The 21668-nt window shown below is 27.8% G+C and overlaps 3 protein-coding genes across 3 annotated transcripts; 2 read left to right on the forward strand and 1 right to left on the reverse strand.

Annotated features, from left to right (window-relative positions):
* Nucleotides 1-2144: 2144 nt before the first annotated feature.
* LOC122853841 lies at nucleotides 2145-6008 on the forward strand. The gene is made up of 4 exons (XM_044154256.1): nucleotides 2145-2478; nucleotides 2959-3345; nucleotides 3721-5474; nucleotides 5592-6008. Exons 1-4 carry the CDS (start codon nucleotides 2145-2147, stop codon nucleotides 6006-6008), a joined length of 2892 nt encoding a protein of 963 aa, XP_044010191.1.
* Nucleotides 6009-11150: 5142 nt separating this feature from the next.
* On the forward strand, nucleotides 11151-12383 carry LOC122853842. Its single transcript, XM_044154257.1, has one exon. It carries the CDS (start codon nucleotides 11151-11153, stop codon nucleotides 12381-12383), a length of 1233 nt encoding a protein of 410 aa, XP_044010192.1.
* Nucleotides 12384-15029: 2646 nt separating this feature from the next.
* Nucleotides 15030-15945, reverse strand: LOC122853843. Its single transcript, XM_044154259.1, has 4 exons — nucleotides 15617-15945; nucleotides 15429-15545; nucleotides 15278-15347; nucleotides 15030-15145 (listed from the first exon to the last, which is right to left on the reverse strand). Exons 1-4 carry the CDS (start codon nucleotides 15680-15682, stop codon nucleotides 15030-15032), a joined length of 369 nt encoding a protein of 122 aa, XP_044010194.1. The 5' UTR covers nucleotides 15683-15945.
* Nucleotides 15946-21668: the final 5723 nt, after the last annotated feature.

The raw sequence follows: 21668 nt of genomic DNA on the forward strand, positions 1-21668 counted from the left end.
CTTTCTTCTTTTTTTAATTTCGATTTAAATTATTTCATTGTTGTCGATAATAAATAAAATAAATTGTGATAATTTTCAGGCGCACGTGGTAATGAAACTACAATTTTTGGAAAACGATTAACATGTTTAAGTAAGTTTTAAATCATTTATTAATATTATTGCTTTATAAATTTTTTCAAATAATATTATTCTATCAAATTTTCATTAATATTATTCATTTGTTGCAGATTCATGTGGTGAGAAGACTGAAATTATTGAAAACGATCAACCTACTCAAAAAATCATTTTAAATTTAAGTAAGTTTTTAATCAATCGTTATTATTATTACTTTATAAATTTTCCAAATCATGTCATTCTCTTCCATTCTGATTAATATTATTTATTTGTTTCAGATTTACGTGGTGAAATCATTGGAATCGATTAACCTGCTGCAAAATCAATTGCAATTTAAGTAAGTTTCAAATGTATTATTATTAGTTTATAAACGTGTTAGTCAATATTATTTTTCAATTTCTTAATTAATTTTTTTTATTGTTGTAGATCATCGTGAAAGAGAAGGAAGCTATCAAGAAAATTAATTTGATAATCAAGTGTGTGTGTGTGTGTGTGACAACAATCATGGATCGGGTAAAATTTTTACTTAGTTATTTCAATTTTTATTCACTCATGAATAAATGTTGATGAGTAAAGGTTTTTACTTACTTTTGTTTTTTTAATACTTTTTCTATTTAGTACTAAAAAATTTATGTTTTAGTATAGAAAGTATCCATTTATTCTCTTAATATCTTCATATATATTAATTTAAACTTCATACTTAGTACAAAAAGATTTTCTTTTTAGTACAAATTTGTTTCGTCTATTTTATATATCCTGATGCATTTTGTTTTGAAATTTGTACTTAGTACAAAAAGTTTTTTTGTCTATTTTAATTATATTCTTATACATATTGTTTTAAAGTTCATACTTAGTACAAAAAGTTTTTCTTCTCATATAAAATTTTTTTCTATATTGTATATATTCTTATACGTATTGTTTTAGAATTTATACTTAGTACAAAAAGTTTTTCTTTGCATAGAAAAATTTTTTTTCCATTTTATATTTCCTCATACGTATTGTTTTGAAGTTCATATTAGTACAAAAAGTTTTTCATTTTCATATAAAATTTTTTTCTATATTTTATATATCCTCATATGTATTGTTTTAGAATTCATACTTAGAACAAAAAGTTTTGTCTATTCTATATTTCCTCAAACATATTGTTTGAAGTTCATACTTAGTATCAAAAGTTTTTATTTTTCATAGAAAATTTTTTCTTCTATTTTATATATCCTCATAAGTATTGTTTTGGAATTCATACTTAGTACAAAAAGTTTTGTCTATTCTATATTTCCTCAAACATATTGTTTTGAAGTTCATACTTAGTACCAAAAATTTTTATTTTTCATAGAAAATTTTTTCTTCTATTTTATATCCTCATACATATCGTTTTGGAATTCATACTGGAAGTATTTTTTAACATTTGTACTTAGTACAAAAAGTATTCTATTTCATATATTTGCTTAAACGTATTGTGTTGAGTTTTTATTTAGTACAAAAAGTTTTGGTCTATTGAATATATTTCTTTTAAGTTTTTATTAAGTACAAAAAGTTTTTGTCTGTTAAATATATATTTCCTCATACTCACTGTTTGAAATTTTTATTTAGTACAAAAAAGTTTTTTTGTCTATTAAATATATATTTTCTCATACTCATTGTTTTAAAATTCGTACTTAGCTTAAAAAATTTTTTGTCTGTTTTATATATTCCTTTATACGTATTGTTTTCGAAGATGTACTTAGTATCAAAAGTTTTTTGTCTATTTTATATATGTATTGTTTTGAAATTTTTACTTAGTACAAAAATTTTTTGTCTATTTCATATATTTCTTTACATGTATTGTTTTGCTTAGTACAAAAAGTTTTTTGCCTGTTTTATATATTTCTTTATACATATTGTTTTCAAAGTTACACTTAGTACAGAGAGTTTTTGAATACAATAAGTTTAGATTTTAACTCTCTATGCATTGCTTTTACATTCAGTATTGAGTTTAAATGTTTTTATATATCTAATATCTTTCGAAACTAATGAAAAATTACAATTTTTAGATGAATTGGAATGATCTTCAAACCCACATGTTCATTCGCACTCAATATTCCAACATATATCAACAATTGTTAGTATCTTCAGATCGAACTGCTAACGAAATAATTCATAGAGATATTGCTAACATTATCTCTGAATTGCAATCACGTTTGAGTACACTTCAATGTAGACAATTGATTGTATTCAATGCAACGATTGTTCATCTAACAACTATTTTATTTAAAATACGTCAATTGCATCACACTATTCCATCAAGCCTTGAAGGACCAGCATCAACTTCAACAAGACTCTCAGTTTCTGGAGGTGCTATAGACCGTAATAATAATAGTAATAATAGTAATAATAATAATAATAATAATAATAATATTATCAATAATAATACATTAAATGGAGGTAACAATAGTGATGCGAGAATTGAGTGGACTAATGTTGAGAGTGCCTTCAAAAATAGGATGAGGGTTAGCGTAATTATTAATTTAACTCATAAAGATTTGCAACAATTTTTCGATGATGCTCTGCAAATGTTGAATATGAAACTACTTGAAATATTACAAAAATCTAATAGTCTAAAAATTCAAACTATTTTAGCCTGTAATTTTAGTAGACAAACAGACTCAATAGAAGAATCAGAAGTTAAATATTTTAATGATAGAATTATTGAAATTCTAAAATCAAATGATATATTAAGTGAATTAAGAGATAGTTTCTCTAGAATTCAGACTGATATTGAAGAAAGTGAACTATGCGGATCGGGATGGACATTAAACGAAATTTTGAATCTTGAAATTCATATTAATAATTATGTGCCTTTAAAAGGAGGTAATTCATCATATATATCTATGCCAAAATGGATTTTGAATACGCACGCTGTAGTAAATATAAAGAATAATGATAATAAATGTTTTATCTGGTCTGTCCTCGCTGCAATCCATAAATTGCATGATAATAATGGTAGAGTAAATAGCTATTATAGATATGAAAAAGATCTCATTGTTGATGGTATTGATTTTCCTATGAGTTGGAAATCAATCAAACTTTTTGAAAAAATTAATCATTTAAGAATCAATGTATATGGAATAGAAGTTGATGATGATGATGACGATGTTGAAGATCTTCCGAATATTAATGGAAAACGTGTCGTGCGGAATCATGAAAGGAAGAAGAAATTCAAGAATTCTCATAAAATTGTTCCATATTATCTAAGTAAAAATGATATTGAAGGGGAAACGATTCATCTTTTACTGATTGAAAATAATATTCATAATAATAATACCATGAATATTAAACGAAAAAATGGGCAAGATGTAGAGTTTATTCATGATTTAACAGGGTTCCATTTCGCTTGGATAAAGAATCTTTCACGATTAGTTAGCAGCCAAATTTCAGCTCATAATGGGAGTACGAAAATTTGTGATCGATGTTTATGCTATTTTCAATCATCAATAGTGTTAAATAAACATCAAGTAGAATGTTTAACGAAAAATGAAGCAGCCATGCGATTACCTTCATCAAAAAATAAAATAATGAGATTCAAAAATTATAAGAATCAAATCAAAGTCCCGTTTGTAATATATGCAGACACTGAATGTATTTTAAAACCGATCGATCATGAAAGTAAAAGTATGAAAACTCATGAATATCAAAAGCATATTCCATGTAGTTTGGGATTTTATATAAAATGTTCATATAATGATTCTCTATCTGAATTCAAATTTAAACGAGATGTAGATTGTGTTGAGTGGTTTGTAGATGAACTTTTTAAAACTGCGAAAAAAGTTGACAATATTTTATCAGATATTAAACCGTTAAGGTTGACGTATGATGAAGAGTGTTCTTTTTTTGCTGCTAAAATTTGTCATATTTGTGAAAAAAGATTTGTAGAAGAAAATATTAAAGTTAGAGATCACGATCATATCACAGGTGCTTATAGGGGTGCAGCTCATCAAGATTGTAATATCAATTATCAAGATTCTTGTGTTATTCCGATAGTTTTCCATAATTTATCAGGATATGATGCTCATTTTATAATCAAAAGCTTAAACACGCGGTTTCCAGGTAAAATTGAGTTGCTACCCTTGAATAAAGAAAATTATATTTCCTTTACAAAACATGTTGATAATACGAAGATTAAATTAAGATTTATTGATTCATTCAGATTTATGGCTAGTTCAATTGATACATTAGCAAAAAATTTAGAAAATAGTAAGAAAAAAATTTCCAGAAGTTTTTGTATGAATAATGATGAGTTTGAATTGTTGACAAAAAAAGGTGTTTTCCCTTATGATTATTTAAATAATTGGGATAAATTTAATGATAAGCAACTTCCTTCAAAAATAAATTTTTATTCAAAATTGAATGATGAGAATATATCTGATGAATTATATAATCATGCAAGCAATGTATGGGAAAAATTCAATATTCAGACATTAGGTGAATATTCAGATTTATATTTACGTTCTGATATAATATTACTTGCTGATATATTTGAAAATTTTCGTGAAACTTGTCTTCAAGCATACAAATTAGATGCTCTACATTATTATACAGCTCCGGGATTAAGTTTCGATGCCATGTTAAAAATGACGAAATCTGAACTTGAATTGTTACCTGATCCTGATATGGTTTTATTTATTGAAAAAGGTATACGTGGCGGATTATCACAATGCTCAAATAGATATGGGAAAGCCAATAACAGATTTATGGAAGAATACGATCCGTCCAAACCAGAGTCTTATTTAATGTATTTCGATGTTAACAATTTATACGGTGGGGCGATGTCACAAATGTTACCAACTCATGATTTTAAATGGGATAATGATTTTGATGAAACACTGATAACTTCAATTTCAGATGAATCGAGTATAGGTTACATATTTGAAGTTGATTTAGAATATCCATCATATCTGCATGAACAACATAAAGATTTACCATTAGCTCCAGTTCATGAAAAACCTCCATTACCTACTAGTAAATGTAAAAAATTATTAGCTACGTTAAATCCAAAACAAAAATATGTTGTTCATTATCAAAGTTTGAAACAATACTTATCTTTAGGTATGAAATTAATAAAAATCCATAGAGCTTTAAGATTTGAACAAAGTGCTTGGTTGAAACCATACATAAATTTGAATACTGAATTACGTCAACAAGCTAAGAATGAATTTGAAAAATCATTTTTCAAATTAATGAATAATGCAATCTATGGAAAAACAATGGAATGTGTAAGAAATCATAGAGAAATTAAATTGGTTAGCAAATATGAGGGACGATGGGGAGCTCGAAGTCTTATTTCAAAACCAAATTTCGCTTCATCAAAAATAATTGATGATTTAGTAATTATAGAAATGAAACGTAGTAGTATTTATTTCAATAAACCTATTTACTTAGGATTTTGTATTTTAGATATTTCGAAAATTTATATTTATGATTTCCATTATAATTATATAAAGAAAAAATTTAATGAAAATGCAAAATATCTTTATGGTGATACAGATTCATGTATTTATCAATTTACCATACCTAATATTTATGATCATATTAAAGAAGATATTCATAAGTTTGATACATCTGATTATAAAGTAGATAATCAGTATGGTATACCTTTAGCGAATAAGAAAGTCGTTGGATTAATGAAAGATGAAAATAATGGTAATATAATGACTGAATTTATAGGATTAAGGAGTAAGCTGTATAGTTATAAAGTAAGAATAGAATCAGAAGCAAGAGATAAAACTCATTCTAGAGCAAAAGGTGTTAAAAGATCAGCAATGAAAAAAATTATATTTGATGATTATAAAAGATGTCTTCAGAATGAAATAGAAATATTTCGAAAGCAAAATTTGATACGCTCTCATAATCAGCAATAAGCGTAACTTACAAAGAGGAAGTACTGATACATTACCATGGGGGTATATTCCACTAATCAACTTGTAACTTTATTTAAATAGAATTAGAAAATAATAAAAAAAGTTAAATCATATTTTTGTTTTGTTTTCTTTATTTATCAATCCATTGGTTATGTGATTCATCAAAACCCAACCATTTGACATACATTTTATTGCCACGAGTTTTTATTACTTTTTCAATTAAAAATATATCTGAATGTTTTACTTTTAATAACTCTTCTTTATAGAAACAACCTTCTATTGGATTATTTTGATAATCTTTCAGTTTATAAGTTGGAGGTTTCGATTTATTTATTTTTATAATTGTGAAAATCTCATTGGTCCAATTTGGAATATAACCTTTTTCAAATATATGTTTATATTTGCTGATTCGAACGTTATCATTAATATTAAATTTTTGTAAATTATGTGATGTTGATATGTTTTTTGATAGTGATGAATAAATATTTTTTTTTAATTTCTCGGCATTTTTTAAATTAACATCTTGAGGTTTCATTTTTATTGTTCTATGCTTTGTATTATTATATTCAGAAATTAGTTCAGATAAAATTTTTATCCATGTATAATTTCCTTGAAAACTAAATTTCATCCACATTTTTCTTTTAAGTGTTCGATTAAATCTTTCACAAATCGATGCTTTTAAATGAGTATATGTTGAATACATTTGAATTTTATATTTCTTCAATAATGTTTTGAAAGTAGAATTATAAAATTCTAATCCATTATCAACATGTAGTTTTTTAGGAACTCGTCCACCTTTTAATATTGATTCCATTGCACTGGAAACATCTTTTCCAGTTTTATTTTTTATCGGAACAGCCCACGCAAATTTTGAAAATATATCAATGACTGTCAATAGATATTTATATCCTTGATTTTCTTTCGAATATGGTATCATTTCAACTAAATCTGCTTGCCAAGTTTCATCAAAGTTTCTAATATCAACATGACGACGTTCAAAATTTCTTCGAGCTGGAGCATGTAACTCTTTAACTATATCCCATTTGAATTCACCCATTCTTTACTTGAAAACAGTCTTCAATGCACTAATCATATAATATTTTTAATGAATGACTTGAGCCTCTCGTAGTTCTTCAATAATTGATAAAATTTCATTATCATGACTTGGATTACCAGCTGATCTTGATGCAACCAATAATTGTAGTCTTTCAACAAGTTCATTCACATCATCCCAATGTACATAATTAAATTTTACATTTTGTTTTGGTGTTTGCATATACCTCGGTAAAAGACCTCTTCCTGATCTCAATGAGTCTCCAAATAATTTTATCCATCTTATATATTTCGTTGAATTGAGATTTCTGATAGCACTTCTTGGTTCATACAATTTTCGATGTGCGTTCGTTGCCAGAACTATTTTTTTATAGTTTTCAATATCTGGACTATAAATTTTAGTTTCATCAGGTTGTTTTTTGAATAACAATTCTAAAATACCTAATGTAATAGGATATTCATGATCTTTTATAATTAAATTGTTTTCTTTTACAAATATTCTACTATTCCCAATTGAGTAACCTGATTTTAATTTTCTTACTCCATAACTTCGATCCCAATCAGATGTATTTATTGAATTAAAATATTCATTAATAGTAGGATCATTAAAGTTAAAATCTAAAGTTGAATTGCTAATCGTTTTATTTTCATTATCATCTTCAATAGATTGGTTCACAACAGAGCTGTCTGATAATGATAATCGATTAAAGACATCATCATCACTCATTGAATCTAAATCTTCCGATATTAGATCATTTGTTTCATTTAACTTATCTGAAGGATTCAATTGCATCTTTTTTTTAACAGTACTTTTTGTTTTTTTTAAAGGCTTTAATGATGATGGTTTTGATGTTATTTCGATTGATTGTGGTGAACGCGTTGGTTTTGCTGATAACATCTGTTTAGATATTTGATTGAGAGGTTCTAACACAGGTTTAAAATGTTCATTTGTCATCTCATCTATATTGTCTTTTTCTAATTTCAATAGTTTATGTTTTTTTCTAATTACATCTTGCACTTTTTCTATTTCGCTGAGTGAATTCACCTCAGCCATAATTTTTCTTTTACTTAATGACATGTTGTTCACATGAGATTCAACAATTAACTGAAGATAATTTAATTAATTTTTTTTCAAAATAAAACAATCAAAATTTTTTCGATAACGTCCATTGTGTAATTCACGATCTTTATCAATAGTGAGAAAACCATAATTATCATTCCAACAATCTAAACACATTTTTCTAAAGCTTTCATAAGTCATATCGGTGTTAACATTATCATTATAAACATGCTTAAGATTCGTCTCATCTTGTTTAAACAAAACTAAAAAGTTGATGTTGTCACGAATGAGATGTTTTGGTATACGAGCATATGATTGACATAAATAAAAGCTGTCAACTTTTTTATGTCTACCCATACAAAAATATGCTTTGATGTTATCTTGCTTTTCAGTTGCTACATCATCAAATATGAAGATAGAATTCGGTTTTGCATCATCTACAGAAACAACTTGTTCATTATCAGAGAATGGTAAATAATTCATACCCTTTATAGGCTTTATTAATTCTTCTAAAAACTGATATTTTGGTTGATTCAACGATTTTGAATATACATAAATATTTGAAAATCGTAATCCATTTGGATCGGTGATAAGACTCAAAAGAGCATTAGTTTTTCCACAATTCGAGGGACCAACAAAAACTCCTCTAATTGTATTTGGTAGCAAATCTCCATGACGTTTTGTTATTCCTTCACCTTTTTTCGTTGTTAATATATCAAAATTTTTGACTGGTAATTTCTTTTGTTGTGTCTTAAACTCCATTGTATTTTGAACTGACTAAAAGTTATATATTCATCTGTTTTATACTATTTTCATCAGTTTCAATTTGATGATGATAGAACATTCATCTCAAAAGAAAAAGAAAAAATCTGGGGGTGGTATTTTAAATAAATTGATAAATAAACTTCCATTCGAATTACATCTCCCCGGATATTCATACTGTGGACCTGGTACGAAATTGGAAAAACGATTAGCTAGAGGTGATCCTGGAATCAATCCGCTAGATGTTGCTTGCAAAAGACACGATATTGCTTACACTCTAAATCGAAACAACATAAATTTGAGGAATAAAGCTGATGATATATTAGCAACAGAAGCGACGAAAAGAATTTTTGCGAAAGACTCTTCGTTAGGAGAGAGAGCTGCAGCTGCTTTCGTATCAAAAGCAATGCGTGTTAAATCAAAATTTGGAATGGGTGTTTCACTGAAAAAGAGAAAACCATCAACTAAAAAAGGATCTTGTGTTAGAAGAAAAAAGTGTTCAAAAAGAAAAACAAGAAGTAAAAAAATTAAGAAAGTTCCATTCAATAAAATTGTTCAAGCAGCAAAGAAAGCTATGAAATCTTCAGATGGATCATTAACATCAATTAAATATGCTTTAAAAGGAGCTAGAGCAGCAGTGAAAAGTAATGGTGGAAAATCGAAAGTTATAATCCCAAGAATTTTACCACTAACTTCAACTGTTGAAAAAGTAGGTGGTGCTTTACCGCTTCTGATACCTATATTGTCAGCTGTTTCAGCATTAGGTGGTTTAGTTGGTGGAGCATCTGGGATTGTTAAAGCTGTTAATAGTGCAAACGCATCAAACAAACAGTTAGCTGAAAGTATTCGTCATAATAAAATGCTTGAGTCAATAGCAATTGGGAAAGGATTATATATGACACCCTATAAAAGAGGAATGGGTTTACATTTAAATCCAAAAAACTTTTAAAGATGCTACCACATCATGCTTTATCTGATAATGATATAATGGAATGTGCAGTCCAATTAAAAATACCTAACTTTCGTGGAGTATTCATGCGTAATGAAATGCCTAAAAAAGGACCATGGCGTGTTGAATGTGGAATTGTCAATCTAGATAATAAAGAGAATAATGGTACACACTGGGTTGCATATAAAAAAATGAACATGGATACTGCAATTTATTTTGATAGTTTTGGAAATCTACAACCTCCTTCAGATCTTGTCAGATATTTAAATGTTGGTAGCATCAAATTTAATCATCAACGTTTTCAAGATTGGAATACTTACAACTGTGGTCATTTATGTCTTCAATTTTTATTGGAGATGATATAAAAACTAATTTATTCAATTTTTTAGTATACAATTAACTTTCGTCATGTACAATACATTTACGTTAACTCTATCTGGGAATTCATCAATATTAGAGACACAATATTTTCCAGCAATTGAACTTAAAAGAGAAAAAAACTATTATCTAAGTCTTGCATCATTTTTAACATTCAATTCAATTCCAAATATTGATGAAGATATAAACAAAGTTTATTTGGGAGATAATGAAATCATAACAATTCCAACTGGAAGTTATGAACTTGAAGATATTGCGAGTGTTCTTCAAAACCACTCAATCGAATTGTGGGCTGGACAAAATACATTACGTAGTTATATCAAAAGTTCAAAGTATATAGATTTTAGATATCCCGATTCTATCGCTAGTATACTCGGTTTTACACCACGTGTATTGGAAGCAAATCATCTTTATGAGTCAGATCTGCCTGTTAATATCAATCGAATTAACGCATTACGAATTGAGTGTAATATTACAACAGGTGCATACAGTAATAATAAAAAAGTTCATACAATTCACACCTTTTTTCCTACAACACCACCAGGCTATAAAATTATTGAAGTGCCAACTAATCCAATATATTTACCGGTAACAGTGAAAACAATTGATTATCTTCAAATAAAAATTGTAGATCAAGACGGTAATCTTGTCAACTTTCGTGGTGAAACAATTACAGTAAGACTCCATATAAAGTCTGGATAATGGTGTTAGTATTTAATAATGATAATAAAATTAAAAGAGGATTTGCATATAAAACGTCAGAATGGACTCCGCCAGTCACTCATCATCGAACGGTGAAGGAGTTAACACCTCAGAATATCAAATTCCTAAAAAGTCTTGGATTAAAAGTAAAAAATTTTGGAATTGGAAGTGGAAATTTGATTGGGTAAACATTTCTTGTTTTAACTGTTCATATAAGTGAAAAAAAAAAAAAAAAAAAATGGTTGATGAAAGTGTATTAGCAATCAATTCATCGGTTCAGTTTGATGAAAGTATTTCACATTATGAAATTCACGCTCATCAACCTTATGGATCTTCAAGTTTTAATAATAGTGATGAAATAAGAATCACTATTCAAAATCAAGATTTATTTATTCTTCCATCAAAAAGTTTTTTACATATAAGTGGTAAACTAAGTAAAAAAAATACTCAAACAGCTCCAACAAAAGTTAAATTAGTACACAATGCAATGTGTCATATGTTTGATGAAATTCGATATGAAATCAATGGTATAGAAGTTGATAAATCAAAAAATGTTGGTGTTACAAGTACAATCAAAAATTATCTTTCAATTAATGCATCAACTAACTTGGAAAATGCTGGGTGGATGAGTATCGATGAAAATGTACAGTTGACGAACGATGATGGATATTTTGATGTATGTATACCATTGAAAATGCTTCTAGGATTCGCTGAAGATTATAAAAAAATTATTGTAAATGCAAAACATGAAATTATTCTGATACGTTCACGTAATGATATCAATTCAATAATTCCAAACGATGATACAGTTGTTGCTGAAGAACAAATTGACATCAATATTATGAAAATAGAGTGGCTCATACCATATGTTATGTTATCAAATAAACAAAAAATTGAAATGATGAAATATATTCAAAAAGATCCATTAATCTCTATAGGATTTCGATCATGGGAATTATATGAATATCCACTTTTACCAAGAACTAATAAACATATTTGGACTATAAAAACTGCATCCCAATTAGAAAAACCTCGATATGTTATCCTTGTTTTTCAAACAAATAGAAAAAATCAATGGAATAAAAATGCTAACAACTTCGATCATTGTAATATTAGTGATGTTAAATTACATTTGAATTCTCAAATTTATCCTTATGGAAATTTGAATCTTGATATAAATAAAAATCAGTTTGCATTATTATATGAAATGTATGCAAATTTCAGTGAATCATACTATGGAAATCAACAACAATTTTCAATTTCAAAAGAAATATTCAAATCAAAATTACCTTTTATTGTGATTGATTGTAGCAGACAAAACGAAATGTTAAAAAGCGGACCAGTTGATGTGCGTTTAGAATTTGAATCAAAAGAAAACTTTCCTGCGGATACATCAGCGTATTGTTTAATAATTCATGATCGTATATTAGAATATAAACCGATTAGTGGTATTATTAGAAAATTAATATGATTAATAATTAAAAATGTAATTGGAAGAATAAATAAAAGAAAAAATACAACAAAAATTAAAAACATATTTTTTTATTCATAAAAATCAGGATGATCTATAATTTCTTCTTCTTCATCATAATCTTCAACAACTCTCTTATTATTCCTTTTTTTAAAACTTTCATCAAATTTTACACATTTATTATCATCTCCTGAAACAGACATCCTCAGAATTCCTTTCTCAACTGCTTCTGAAAATTCTTCATAGTCTTTTTTCTCAGCTTTAAAATGTTCAACAAATCTCGATGGAAGAAAAACTTGAACAACTTTATTTAATTCAACTGTCACTCCTAATCCATATTTCGTATCCACTTGACGCACTTTCGTCACTTTGTAAACTTTTCCATTTTGTAGTTTCTTAATTGATAGATATTCTTTTGCTTTTTCCAATTTTTTCAAATTTTCCAAACCCATTTTATCTTTATAAAAAAATATTAAAATAAGCAAATTATTAATAAAAGCAAATAAAAATAATATTCAAATCCAAATTTTCAATACTTACATTTTATTCTAACCTCAAAATCAAGTGTTGTAAACGTTCAAGTTTTGACTATGCTAGAAAAGTCTTTTGCACCTCTATATATACTGAAAATGTTTCTCCCACCACATCTAACAACTTCCCTTTCCTAAAAATTTAGCCCCCTCTTTTTTCTATAAAGCCTTTCTATTCGTCAAAACTTTAAGAGAAGGGAAAGTTAAACAGGTTTTCATTTTAAGGAATTAATGATGGAAGGGATAACAACTTTATAATATTCTAAGAAAAGAGATTACAAGATTAACATATGTCTTTAGGATTTAAAAAAAAATTTTGCCAAAAAATTTTGTGAAAAAGAGATTAAGAGATTATAATATTAACATCTGTCTTCCAGAGTTTGAAGAAATATTTAATAAAAGAATATTGATTATCACGTTAACTGTTGAAATTGTTCAACAGGTTTCATCAGGTTGTGACATGTCTGAACCTGTTTTCCATACAAACTTGCAAATATTTTATTTCATTAGATTTAGAATATATCAAGTTTATATTTTACTTTTCAATTAAAAATAAAAATAATAAGACAATGGAGATTTTAGAATTAAAATGTTTATTTATTCTTATTATTATTTTTACATTTATCACAATCTTTTACATAGGTATAAAAAAAAATTCCAGTTATATCTCCAAATTCTTCCATTGGATGTTCCTTACACCTTTTCCACCCTGCAACTATTTGATTTTTTTTTTGCTTTTCTGATAATTTATCCCAAACTCCATCAATTTCTGATGATGCAAATTTAATTAATGCCATTACAGGCAATTTACCAATATCTTTCGTTGATAAGTTAAATATATTATCAACAGCACAAAATAATATTATAGATTTACGAACATTTGGACGAAGAGAAAAATCTTTGATAAACCAATTTTTATAACGTTGCACGTTTTCATATGCACATATATAGTTTTTACACAGTGGATGTCCCAATGAATGTTTAATAACTGCTTGTGATTGCAGAATATGTAAATCAGGACAACCTAAGTCATCTAAGTTAATTATTGTTACTGGTTTATCTTGAAGTATTGATAATAACCAATTTTTTCTATCTAGTCCTTTCACAAAAATGTATTCAATTTTTTCACTTAATTTTGCTATTAAAATGTTGTTTGCTTCATTAAAAATCTCATCACCACTCTCCCATGGTATTCCATGATAATTTTCTTCAGATTGTGTAATTGTCCGTTGATAATCTTCAAGTAATTGATTTTTTGAACATGGTGATTTGAAAACTATTACACTCACTATTCCAGTAGGATTAATTGGTTGAATTGCTAATTCTTTAATTACAAATAAACCTGTTGGTTTTTCAAAACCTTGAAAATCAACGAATACTGACATTTTTTTTTTTTTTTCTTATACACTTTCAACAACAGCAATCAAAAAGAACTGAAGAAAAATAGTTAAAAGCATACAGATTTTCTGATTATCCCCTCTCTTTTCCACTGATTTGCATGCCCCCTTTATTCAATTTAAACAACTTTTAATTTTTTTATTGTATCTAATATATTTAAACAAGTTTTTTCCAACTTTACTAAACGTGAATCTAAATTTTGAATGAGTTCTACATTTCGCATAGTAAGATCTTCAACTTTTTGAATATTAATCATGTGATTTTTTTCATGTTCAAGAGCATTAGAGTGTAATGTATTGATTATTATCTGATGATTCTCATTGCTTTCTTGTAATGCTGTAATTGCATGATTAATTGTTCTTTTTTCTTCTTTAATTATGTCATGAACGATTGTAATGGAAGCAGCATCATTCATTTCTTTAGGATAACCTATATTACATAGTCTTTTATTTTGAAGGTTAAACTCTCCATCTTCCGTTGTCATAAATCCTTCACCTGGTGGTCCACGAGGTCCAACAGAACCATTTCTAACCTTACTTTTTGTTAATTGATGACCGAACACATCAACGCTCATCGTGTTTCACTGTTAAATGACTACTAACTAACTTTAAATAAATATAAAATGTAATTTGTATTGATGGTGGAAAGATAACAGCAGTGAAGTTGTAATCATAAGTTGCTGTGGTCAATTCACCATGAATACAAATTTTTTTTGTTTCTAATCAAAATTCAAATCAAATTCCACAGATTTTGATGAGTTTGCCTTTGGAATTGTAAGTTCTTCATCATCATTATATTGATCATCAATAAAATCCTCTTCTTTTACCCTTTCTTCTTCATTTTTTTGTTCAAATTTGAACTCATATGTATTTTTTTCTTTGAGGATTACTAAAACATAAGTCAATTAATTTATATAATGTAATTTAATTGAGTAAACTAGAAATATTATGAAGTTAAACGACATACCATTTTCAGCAGCCTCCAATTTCGATAAATCATCCGATGCGTCAAGAAGAGTTTGAGTTAACTTTTGAATCTAAAAATGAGATTATTGAAAAGTATATTTTTTTATTTTATTTTATATAAAATTAAAGATATTATATTATATTATTCTTACACTTTCTATTGTAAGTTGAAGTTCATTAACCTCTCGATTTTTAGTCGTTTTTGATGAATTAATAACTTTTCTTGTTCGTCTCAATTCATTTTGTATACGTGTCAGGTTTTTATTCATCTTTTAAATAATCAAATAAATAATTAAATCTAATAAGTAAATTAATGAATTAATAAGAATTATTTGCTTACCCTTGTACGTATACTCATTTTATAAGCTCTTAATGGACCAACACTTGCTACACGCATTTCAAACATTTTAAAACTTGTTTAAACTTGTCGAAACTTGTTCTAACTGGTTATGGTGTATTTTCAACAAAAAGGTTATGGATTGCAAGAGGAATATGAACAATTCTGCACGGCCTTATATACTGTCTATCCCCACTCCCTTTCACCATTGCCCCCACTAAAAAAATAAAAAAATTCTATATTATCGAAATGTCGATAATATAGATATGTATATTTCTCATACGAATTCGAAAACCCCTACATTATCAAAGTTGGTAATAAATAATTGATATGGTAAAACAGATTGCTTTTTCTACAGCTACACCTAAGCTACAACCACCTAATGTGATATATAATAGACCCCCCATTGATCCTGCTGTGATATATAATAGACCCCCCATCGATCCCGCTGTGATATATAATAAACCCCCCATTGATCCCGCTGTGATATATAATAGACCCCCCATTGATCCCGCTGTGAACAACAATAGACCCCCCACTGTGAAGAACAATAGCGCACAGCAGGGGGGTGAGCCAGAACTCTCCTTACCTAACTACTTACAACCATATACAATTATATACAACCATATACAACTATATACAACCATATACAGCTATATACAGCTATATACAACCATATACAACCATATACAGCTATATACAACCATATACAACTATATACAACTATATACAATCATATACAACTATGTACAACTATATACAATCATATACAACCATACAACTTGGTAGCTTAGTTTATTAATCTTGTATACAATCATATATGGTTATATACAAACATATATATGGACATATACAACTGTATATATATATTTATATATGTTTATATATATATGAATTTATAAAATCATATACAACTATACAACTTGGTAGCTTACTTTATTTATCTTGTATACAATTATATATGGTTATATATACAAACCTATATGGACATTTTTAAAATTATATACAATTTTACAACTCAGTAGCACATTGAAGACTGACCAACCTATGACTTGCCATTCATTAATTTTTATTCGGGTCACTAAGACTGATTTTTTCTCATTCTTTCCATGTATATAAAAATATATTAAGAACCGCTATTATGTATTCAATATTGGAAGGGTGTTTGTTTAATAATATATAACAGCTACTTATTTTTTTTACGAAACGAAAATTTCAGGGATAAAAAATTTTTTTCATAAATTATGACAATATACATTCCGGGGTATACGAAACAAATGAAATCCATATATCGGCCGAGTGTTAGTTGATCCTTGGATTGCTATGATTATAATGAATATTTAAGTAGAACAAATTTTCATAATTTTCGATTGTAGCTGTCGTGGTTAGGTAAGTAAGGCTCTGGAGTTTCAACTAGAAGATACCGTGTTCAAGTCCCGGTAAAGTCAAGTATTTATGGTGTAATTTTTTCGGTCAAATAAATCATCAAATATATAGACAAAAAAATTAAATTGTTTAAATAATTATAAATTTTTTTTTTTTTATGATATTTATAAATTTTTGAAAGTCACGGCATATAAACTTGTATACAACTATCTATGTTTATATACAACCATTCTTGAATTTGATCTATAAATTCCATATATGGTTGTATACAACTGTATACAACTTTATAAATTTGTATACAGAAAATGGCGATATACAACTGTATGAGTTTGTATACAATCATATATGGTTGTATATGATTGTATATGGTTGTATACAAACCGTTTTTCCCGGGTACTTTCATGTGAATAGTGCAGAATGTATTCTTTTAAAATACGACAGTTTTGAATCGCTGTGGAAACAACGGAGCCGGAATAAACCGCAAAGTCGCTTTAATCGGTCGTTTTGACGACCGTCATCAAAGACCTCAATTCAAACGTTGGTACTTTGACGACCGTCACCAAAATAACCAAGTGTCACCGAAGTAACCGATTGACAATGCAAAAAGTCATCATACTGACCATTTCTCATACATGTGACAGTATATAATTATATATTATTGTATAAATTTTCTAAAACCATAAATCTCTGTATATAGCTATATATACGCAGCATGTCTCGTAAGTCCTTCATGGTAGGTATACTACGAGATTCTACGTGAAACTTTGAATACTACATGTTTTTAAATTTTGGGTCTACGACGCTTTGTGCTGAGTTATTAATACTTTAAGTTGACCAATCAGAATCGAGCGTCGATAGCTATTATCATTATGGCGTCTGAACCCATGGGCGGACCGCACAAGTCCTAAAATTTTCCAGTGGAGTAAAGATTGAGTTAAAAAAATATTTTGTCTTTCTGCTGAAAATAAGAATAAATATTTATTAAACCGTATAAAATTATAGAATTAAAATTGTGTGGTTACAATATTTATTTGTCATCAATGATATATAGATTAGTTTAAAAAATGGTTGCCATAAGGCGGGTGAATAAATATTTTCGAATGATTTTTAATTACAAAGTCTTATTTGTTGATAAAATTTTATTTAAAATTAAAAAATAATAGAATATGAAATGGCAAAATTGATTTTTTTTGTCGATATATTTATAAATAGTAAATATAAGGGCTTGAATACATTTTATTTCAAAAAACTTTGTTTAAATAAACGAAATCGCAAAAGTGTGAAAAGTATCGAATTTATTTTGTTGGGTATGCATATATGATGGTTCTTTTTGTTATCGGAAAAAATCGATATTACCGACTGCTAAAATCCGTTCTCTGTCAAACAATCATATGGCATCCCCACTCTGGGGCTTATTAGATTTTAAATTTCTAATTCTAAAGCTTTTATACGATTATAATTCATTTTAGCAAATGGCTAAGCAATTAATATAGCGAAATAGATTGTGCTAAAATCTAAATTAATTCCTCAAACATTTGTGACTATTATTTTGATTAATTTTCATGAATACATATAATAAGCCTCAGAGTGGGGATGCCATATGATTGTTTGACAGAGAACGGATTTTAGCAGTCGGTAATATCGATTTTTTCCGATAACAAAAAGAACCATCATATATGCATACCCGACAAAATAAATTCGATACTTTTCACACTTTTGCATTTTCGTTTATTTAAACAAAGTTTTTTGAAATAAAATGTATTCAAGCTTATATATTTACTATTTATAAATTTATCGACATAAAAATCAATTTTGCCAGTTCATATTCTATTATTTTTTAATTTTAAATAAAATTTTATCAACAAATAAGACTTTGTAATTAAAAATCATTCGAAAATATTTATTCACCCGCCTTATGGCAACCATTTTTTAAACTTATCTATATATCATTGATGACAAATAAATATTGTAACCACACAATTTTAATTCTATAATTTTATACGAATTAATAAATATTTATTCTCATTTTCAGCAGAAAGACAAAATATTTTTTTAACTCAATCTTTACTCCACTGAAAATTTTTAGGACTTGTGCGATCCGCTCGAACCCACGTGTGTGTCTACGCGCCATGGATTAAATTGTTTTTTTAATTAATTCAAAATTCGAATACCAGATAGAGCTGAATCATAAATTAGCTGGATGAAAGCGCAGGAAGCGCAGCTACATCACTGAAATATAATAAAACTGGAAACCGAACTTCGTGTCGCCGAGAGAGGAACTCAATGGTTGGCTTGTTGTCCTTGTCGGTACAGTCACGTCAACTATAATTGGTTGAGACTACTGAAATATAATATAACTTTTATACCGTGTAGTACTAGTTTGTTTTGACGTTGACTGTACAAGATTTCATGTGCGCATGCGTGAGTGAGAGGGAAAGCCAACCAATATATTGCTATCTCTGGCGACACTCCGTGCATTGGCTAAGCATAGGAGTTCACCTTGGGGACGTTCCAAAAATCACTCGGAAACTCGGAAGGTCAAGATTGTGATCATAGAAAATTTTGGATATTTTGTTGTGGTAGACATGATTTTTTGTTCATGTATTTTTATAGGCACAAAACAATAAATTATTATTGTTTAATTATTAATAATAATTATAAAAATACTTTTCACAACCGTATTAAGTAACAAAAGCAAATGGCATATGCAATATGGCTGTTTTTGTTATTTACAATATCTACAGTAACCTCTAGTTACTTTTAAGTTTATTTTATCACTATATTTTTTCATCTACTGCGCCGGTCCGGGTTTCCGAATGATTTTTGGAACGTCCCCCTTCCAGTTTTATTATATTTCAGTGAGCTACATTGAGCTACATACTCACACACACAGCACTCACACTGATCATGACAAAATAATCATTTTCCTGGCGGAAATGGTGAGAGCTAAGCCAGAAGAAAACGATATCGCTTTTGTCGCCAAAGCAAAACCAGAGCAAAGCCAAAGATAATAAATACAGAATATGAACGATATCAAACGTTAATTTGGGCTTTATATAGATATATTATTTAAATTCAATTACTATTTAACTTATTTTTGGCAATAATGTTGATGTAAAGAGATAAATATAAGTATAACAAGTAATGTAAAAGTTGACAGATTTTGACGTTTTGAGGTTGACTTGAATCGACTAAACACAAAAATCCCTAGCGTGAAGCAATAGTAAATCCAGACCTTTTCCAGAGTAAAGCCAGACTTGTAAAAAAGACATTTATTTATAACAATAGCAATAATTATTAATAAATAAAAATAAATTAATGAATTTTAGAGACTTTTTTATTATTAAAATGAATTTTTCGCGGGAAAAAAAAAAAAAAAACACATCAATCTGTGGCAATACAAGAGCCAGAGGAAACCCGGGAAAAAATTAGACGATCGCCAACGATCGTTGAAGATGTCATATTTGTCCACATCTTTGTCGATCGCTATCGATCTACAACAATTTACAGAAAAGTAGACAAATTATAATAGTTATTAGCTTATGCTGGAGAATTTATCATAATTATAATATACTCAGGAATATTTTTTTTTTTTTATTTAAATTAAGGCCGTAGAATCATGTTTGTCTATTTTTCTGTAAATTGTTGTACATCGATAGCGATCGATAGCGATCGACAACGATCGACAGCGATCGACAAAGATGTGGACAAATATGACATCTTCAACGACCGCTGACGATCATTGGCGATCGTCTAATTCTTTCCCGGGTAAGCCAGAATAAAACCAGACAAAAGCCAGAGCAACGCCAGACTTGTAAAAAAGACATTTATTTATAACAACAGCAATAATTATTCATAAATAAAAATAAATTGATGAATTGAGGGTCTGGATGCAATAACACGTCGAGCACTCGAAGTCAAGAAAATGCTATGTTGCTGTGGGTGGAAAATAAAAAAAATTAAAATTGAAAAATTAAAAAAAAAAAAAAATACAGTCGTCGATAAAATTAAAAAATACATGTTTTTCTCCAAATAAACTTTTTTATATGATAATTAGTTTACGGGATAAAAAATAAAAACGAAATTTTTTTTTTTGAAAAAAATACTTTTTTTTAATCATATAACTCGAGACAACTTCTTTAAAAAGTAATAAATCGATTTGAAATTTTGACTGTAGCTTCATTATAAGCTACAGTGCCAAGCTAAGGTGCCAAGCAATTGTTAATAAACATTTTTGTCAAACAATTTTTTTATTATTTTCCATTGAAGGACAAAATCTGTTATTATTAATACAAATTAACCTACGATTTTTCTTCTAAGAATAAAAACAAATCATATGATAATATTTTTTTTCGAGGTTCCATGTAATTGTTAATAAACAATTGCATGACACCTCCAAAAAATAATCCTTTACAAATAATTATTTTTTTATATTTGAAGAAAAAAACGTGGGCTTATATCAGCAGAGTGGGAAAAGAATATAAAAAATTGTTTATTAATGATTGCATGTCACCTCAAACAGCTGTTAATATTTATTAATAAATATTGTTGAATAATTTTATTTTTCGATTTTGAAAAGAAAGTCAAATGTACAAATTTCGATTTCATTAATACAGTAAAAATAAAAAAATAAATATTTAAAAATGATTTTCTTTAAAAACAAATTTCG

The sequence above is a fragment of the Aphidius gifuensis genome, linkage group LG4, assembly GCF_014905175.1.
Source record: "Aphidius gifuensis isolate YNYX2018 linkage group LG4, ASM1490517v1, whole genome shotgun sequence".
Taxonomy (NCBI): domain Eukaryota; kingdom Metazoa; phylum Arthropoda; class Insecta; order Hymenoptera; family Braconidae; genus Aphidius; species Aphidius gifuensis.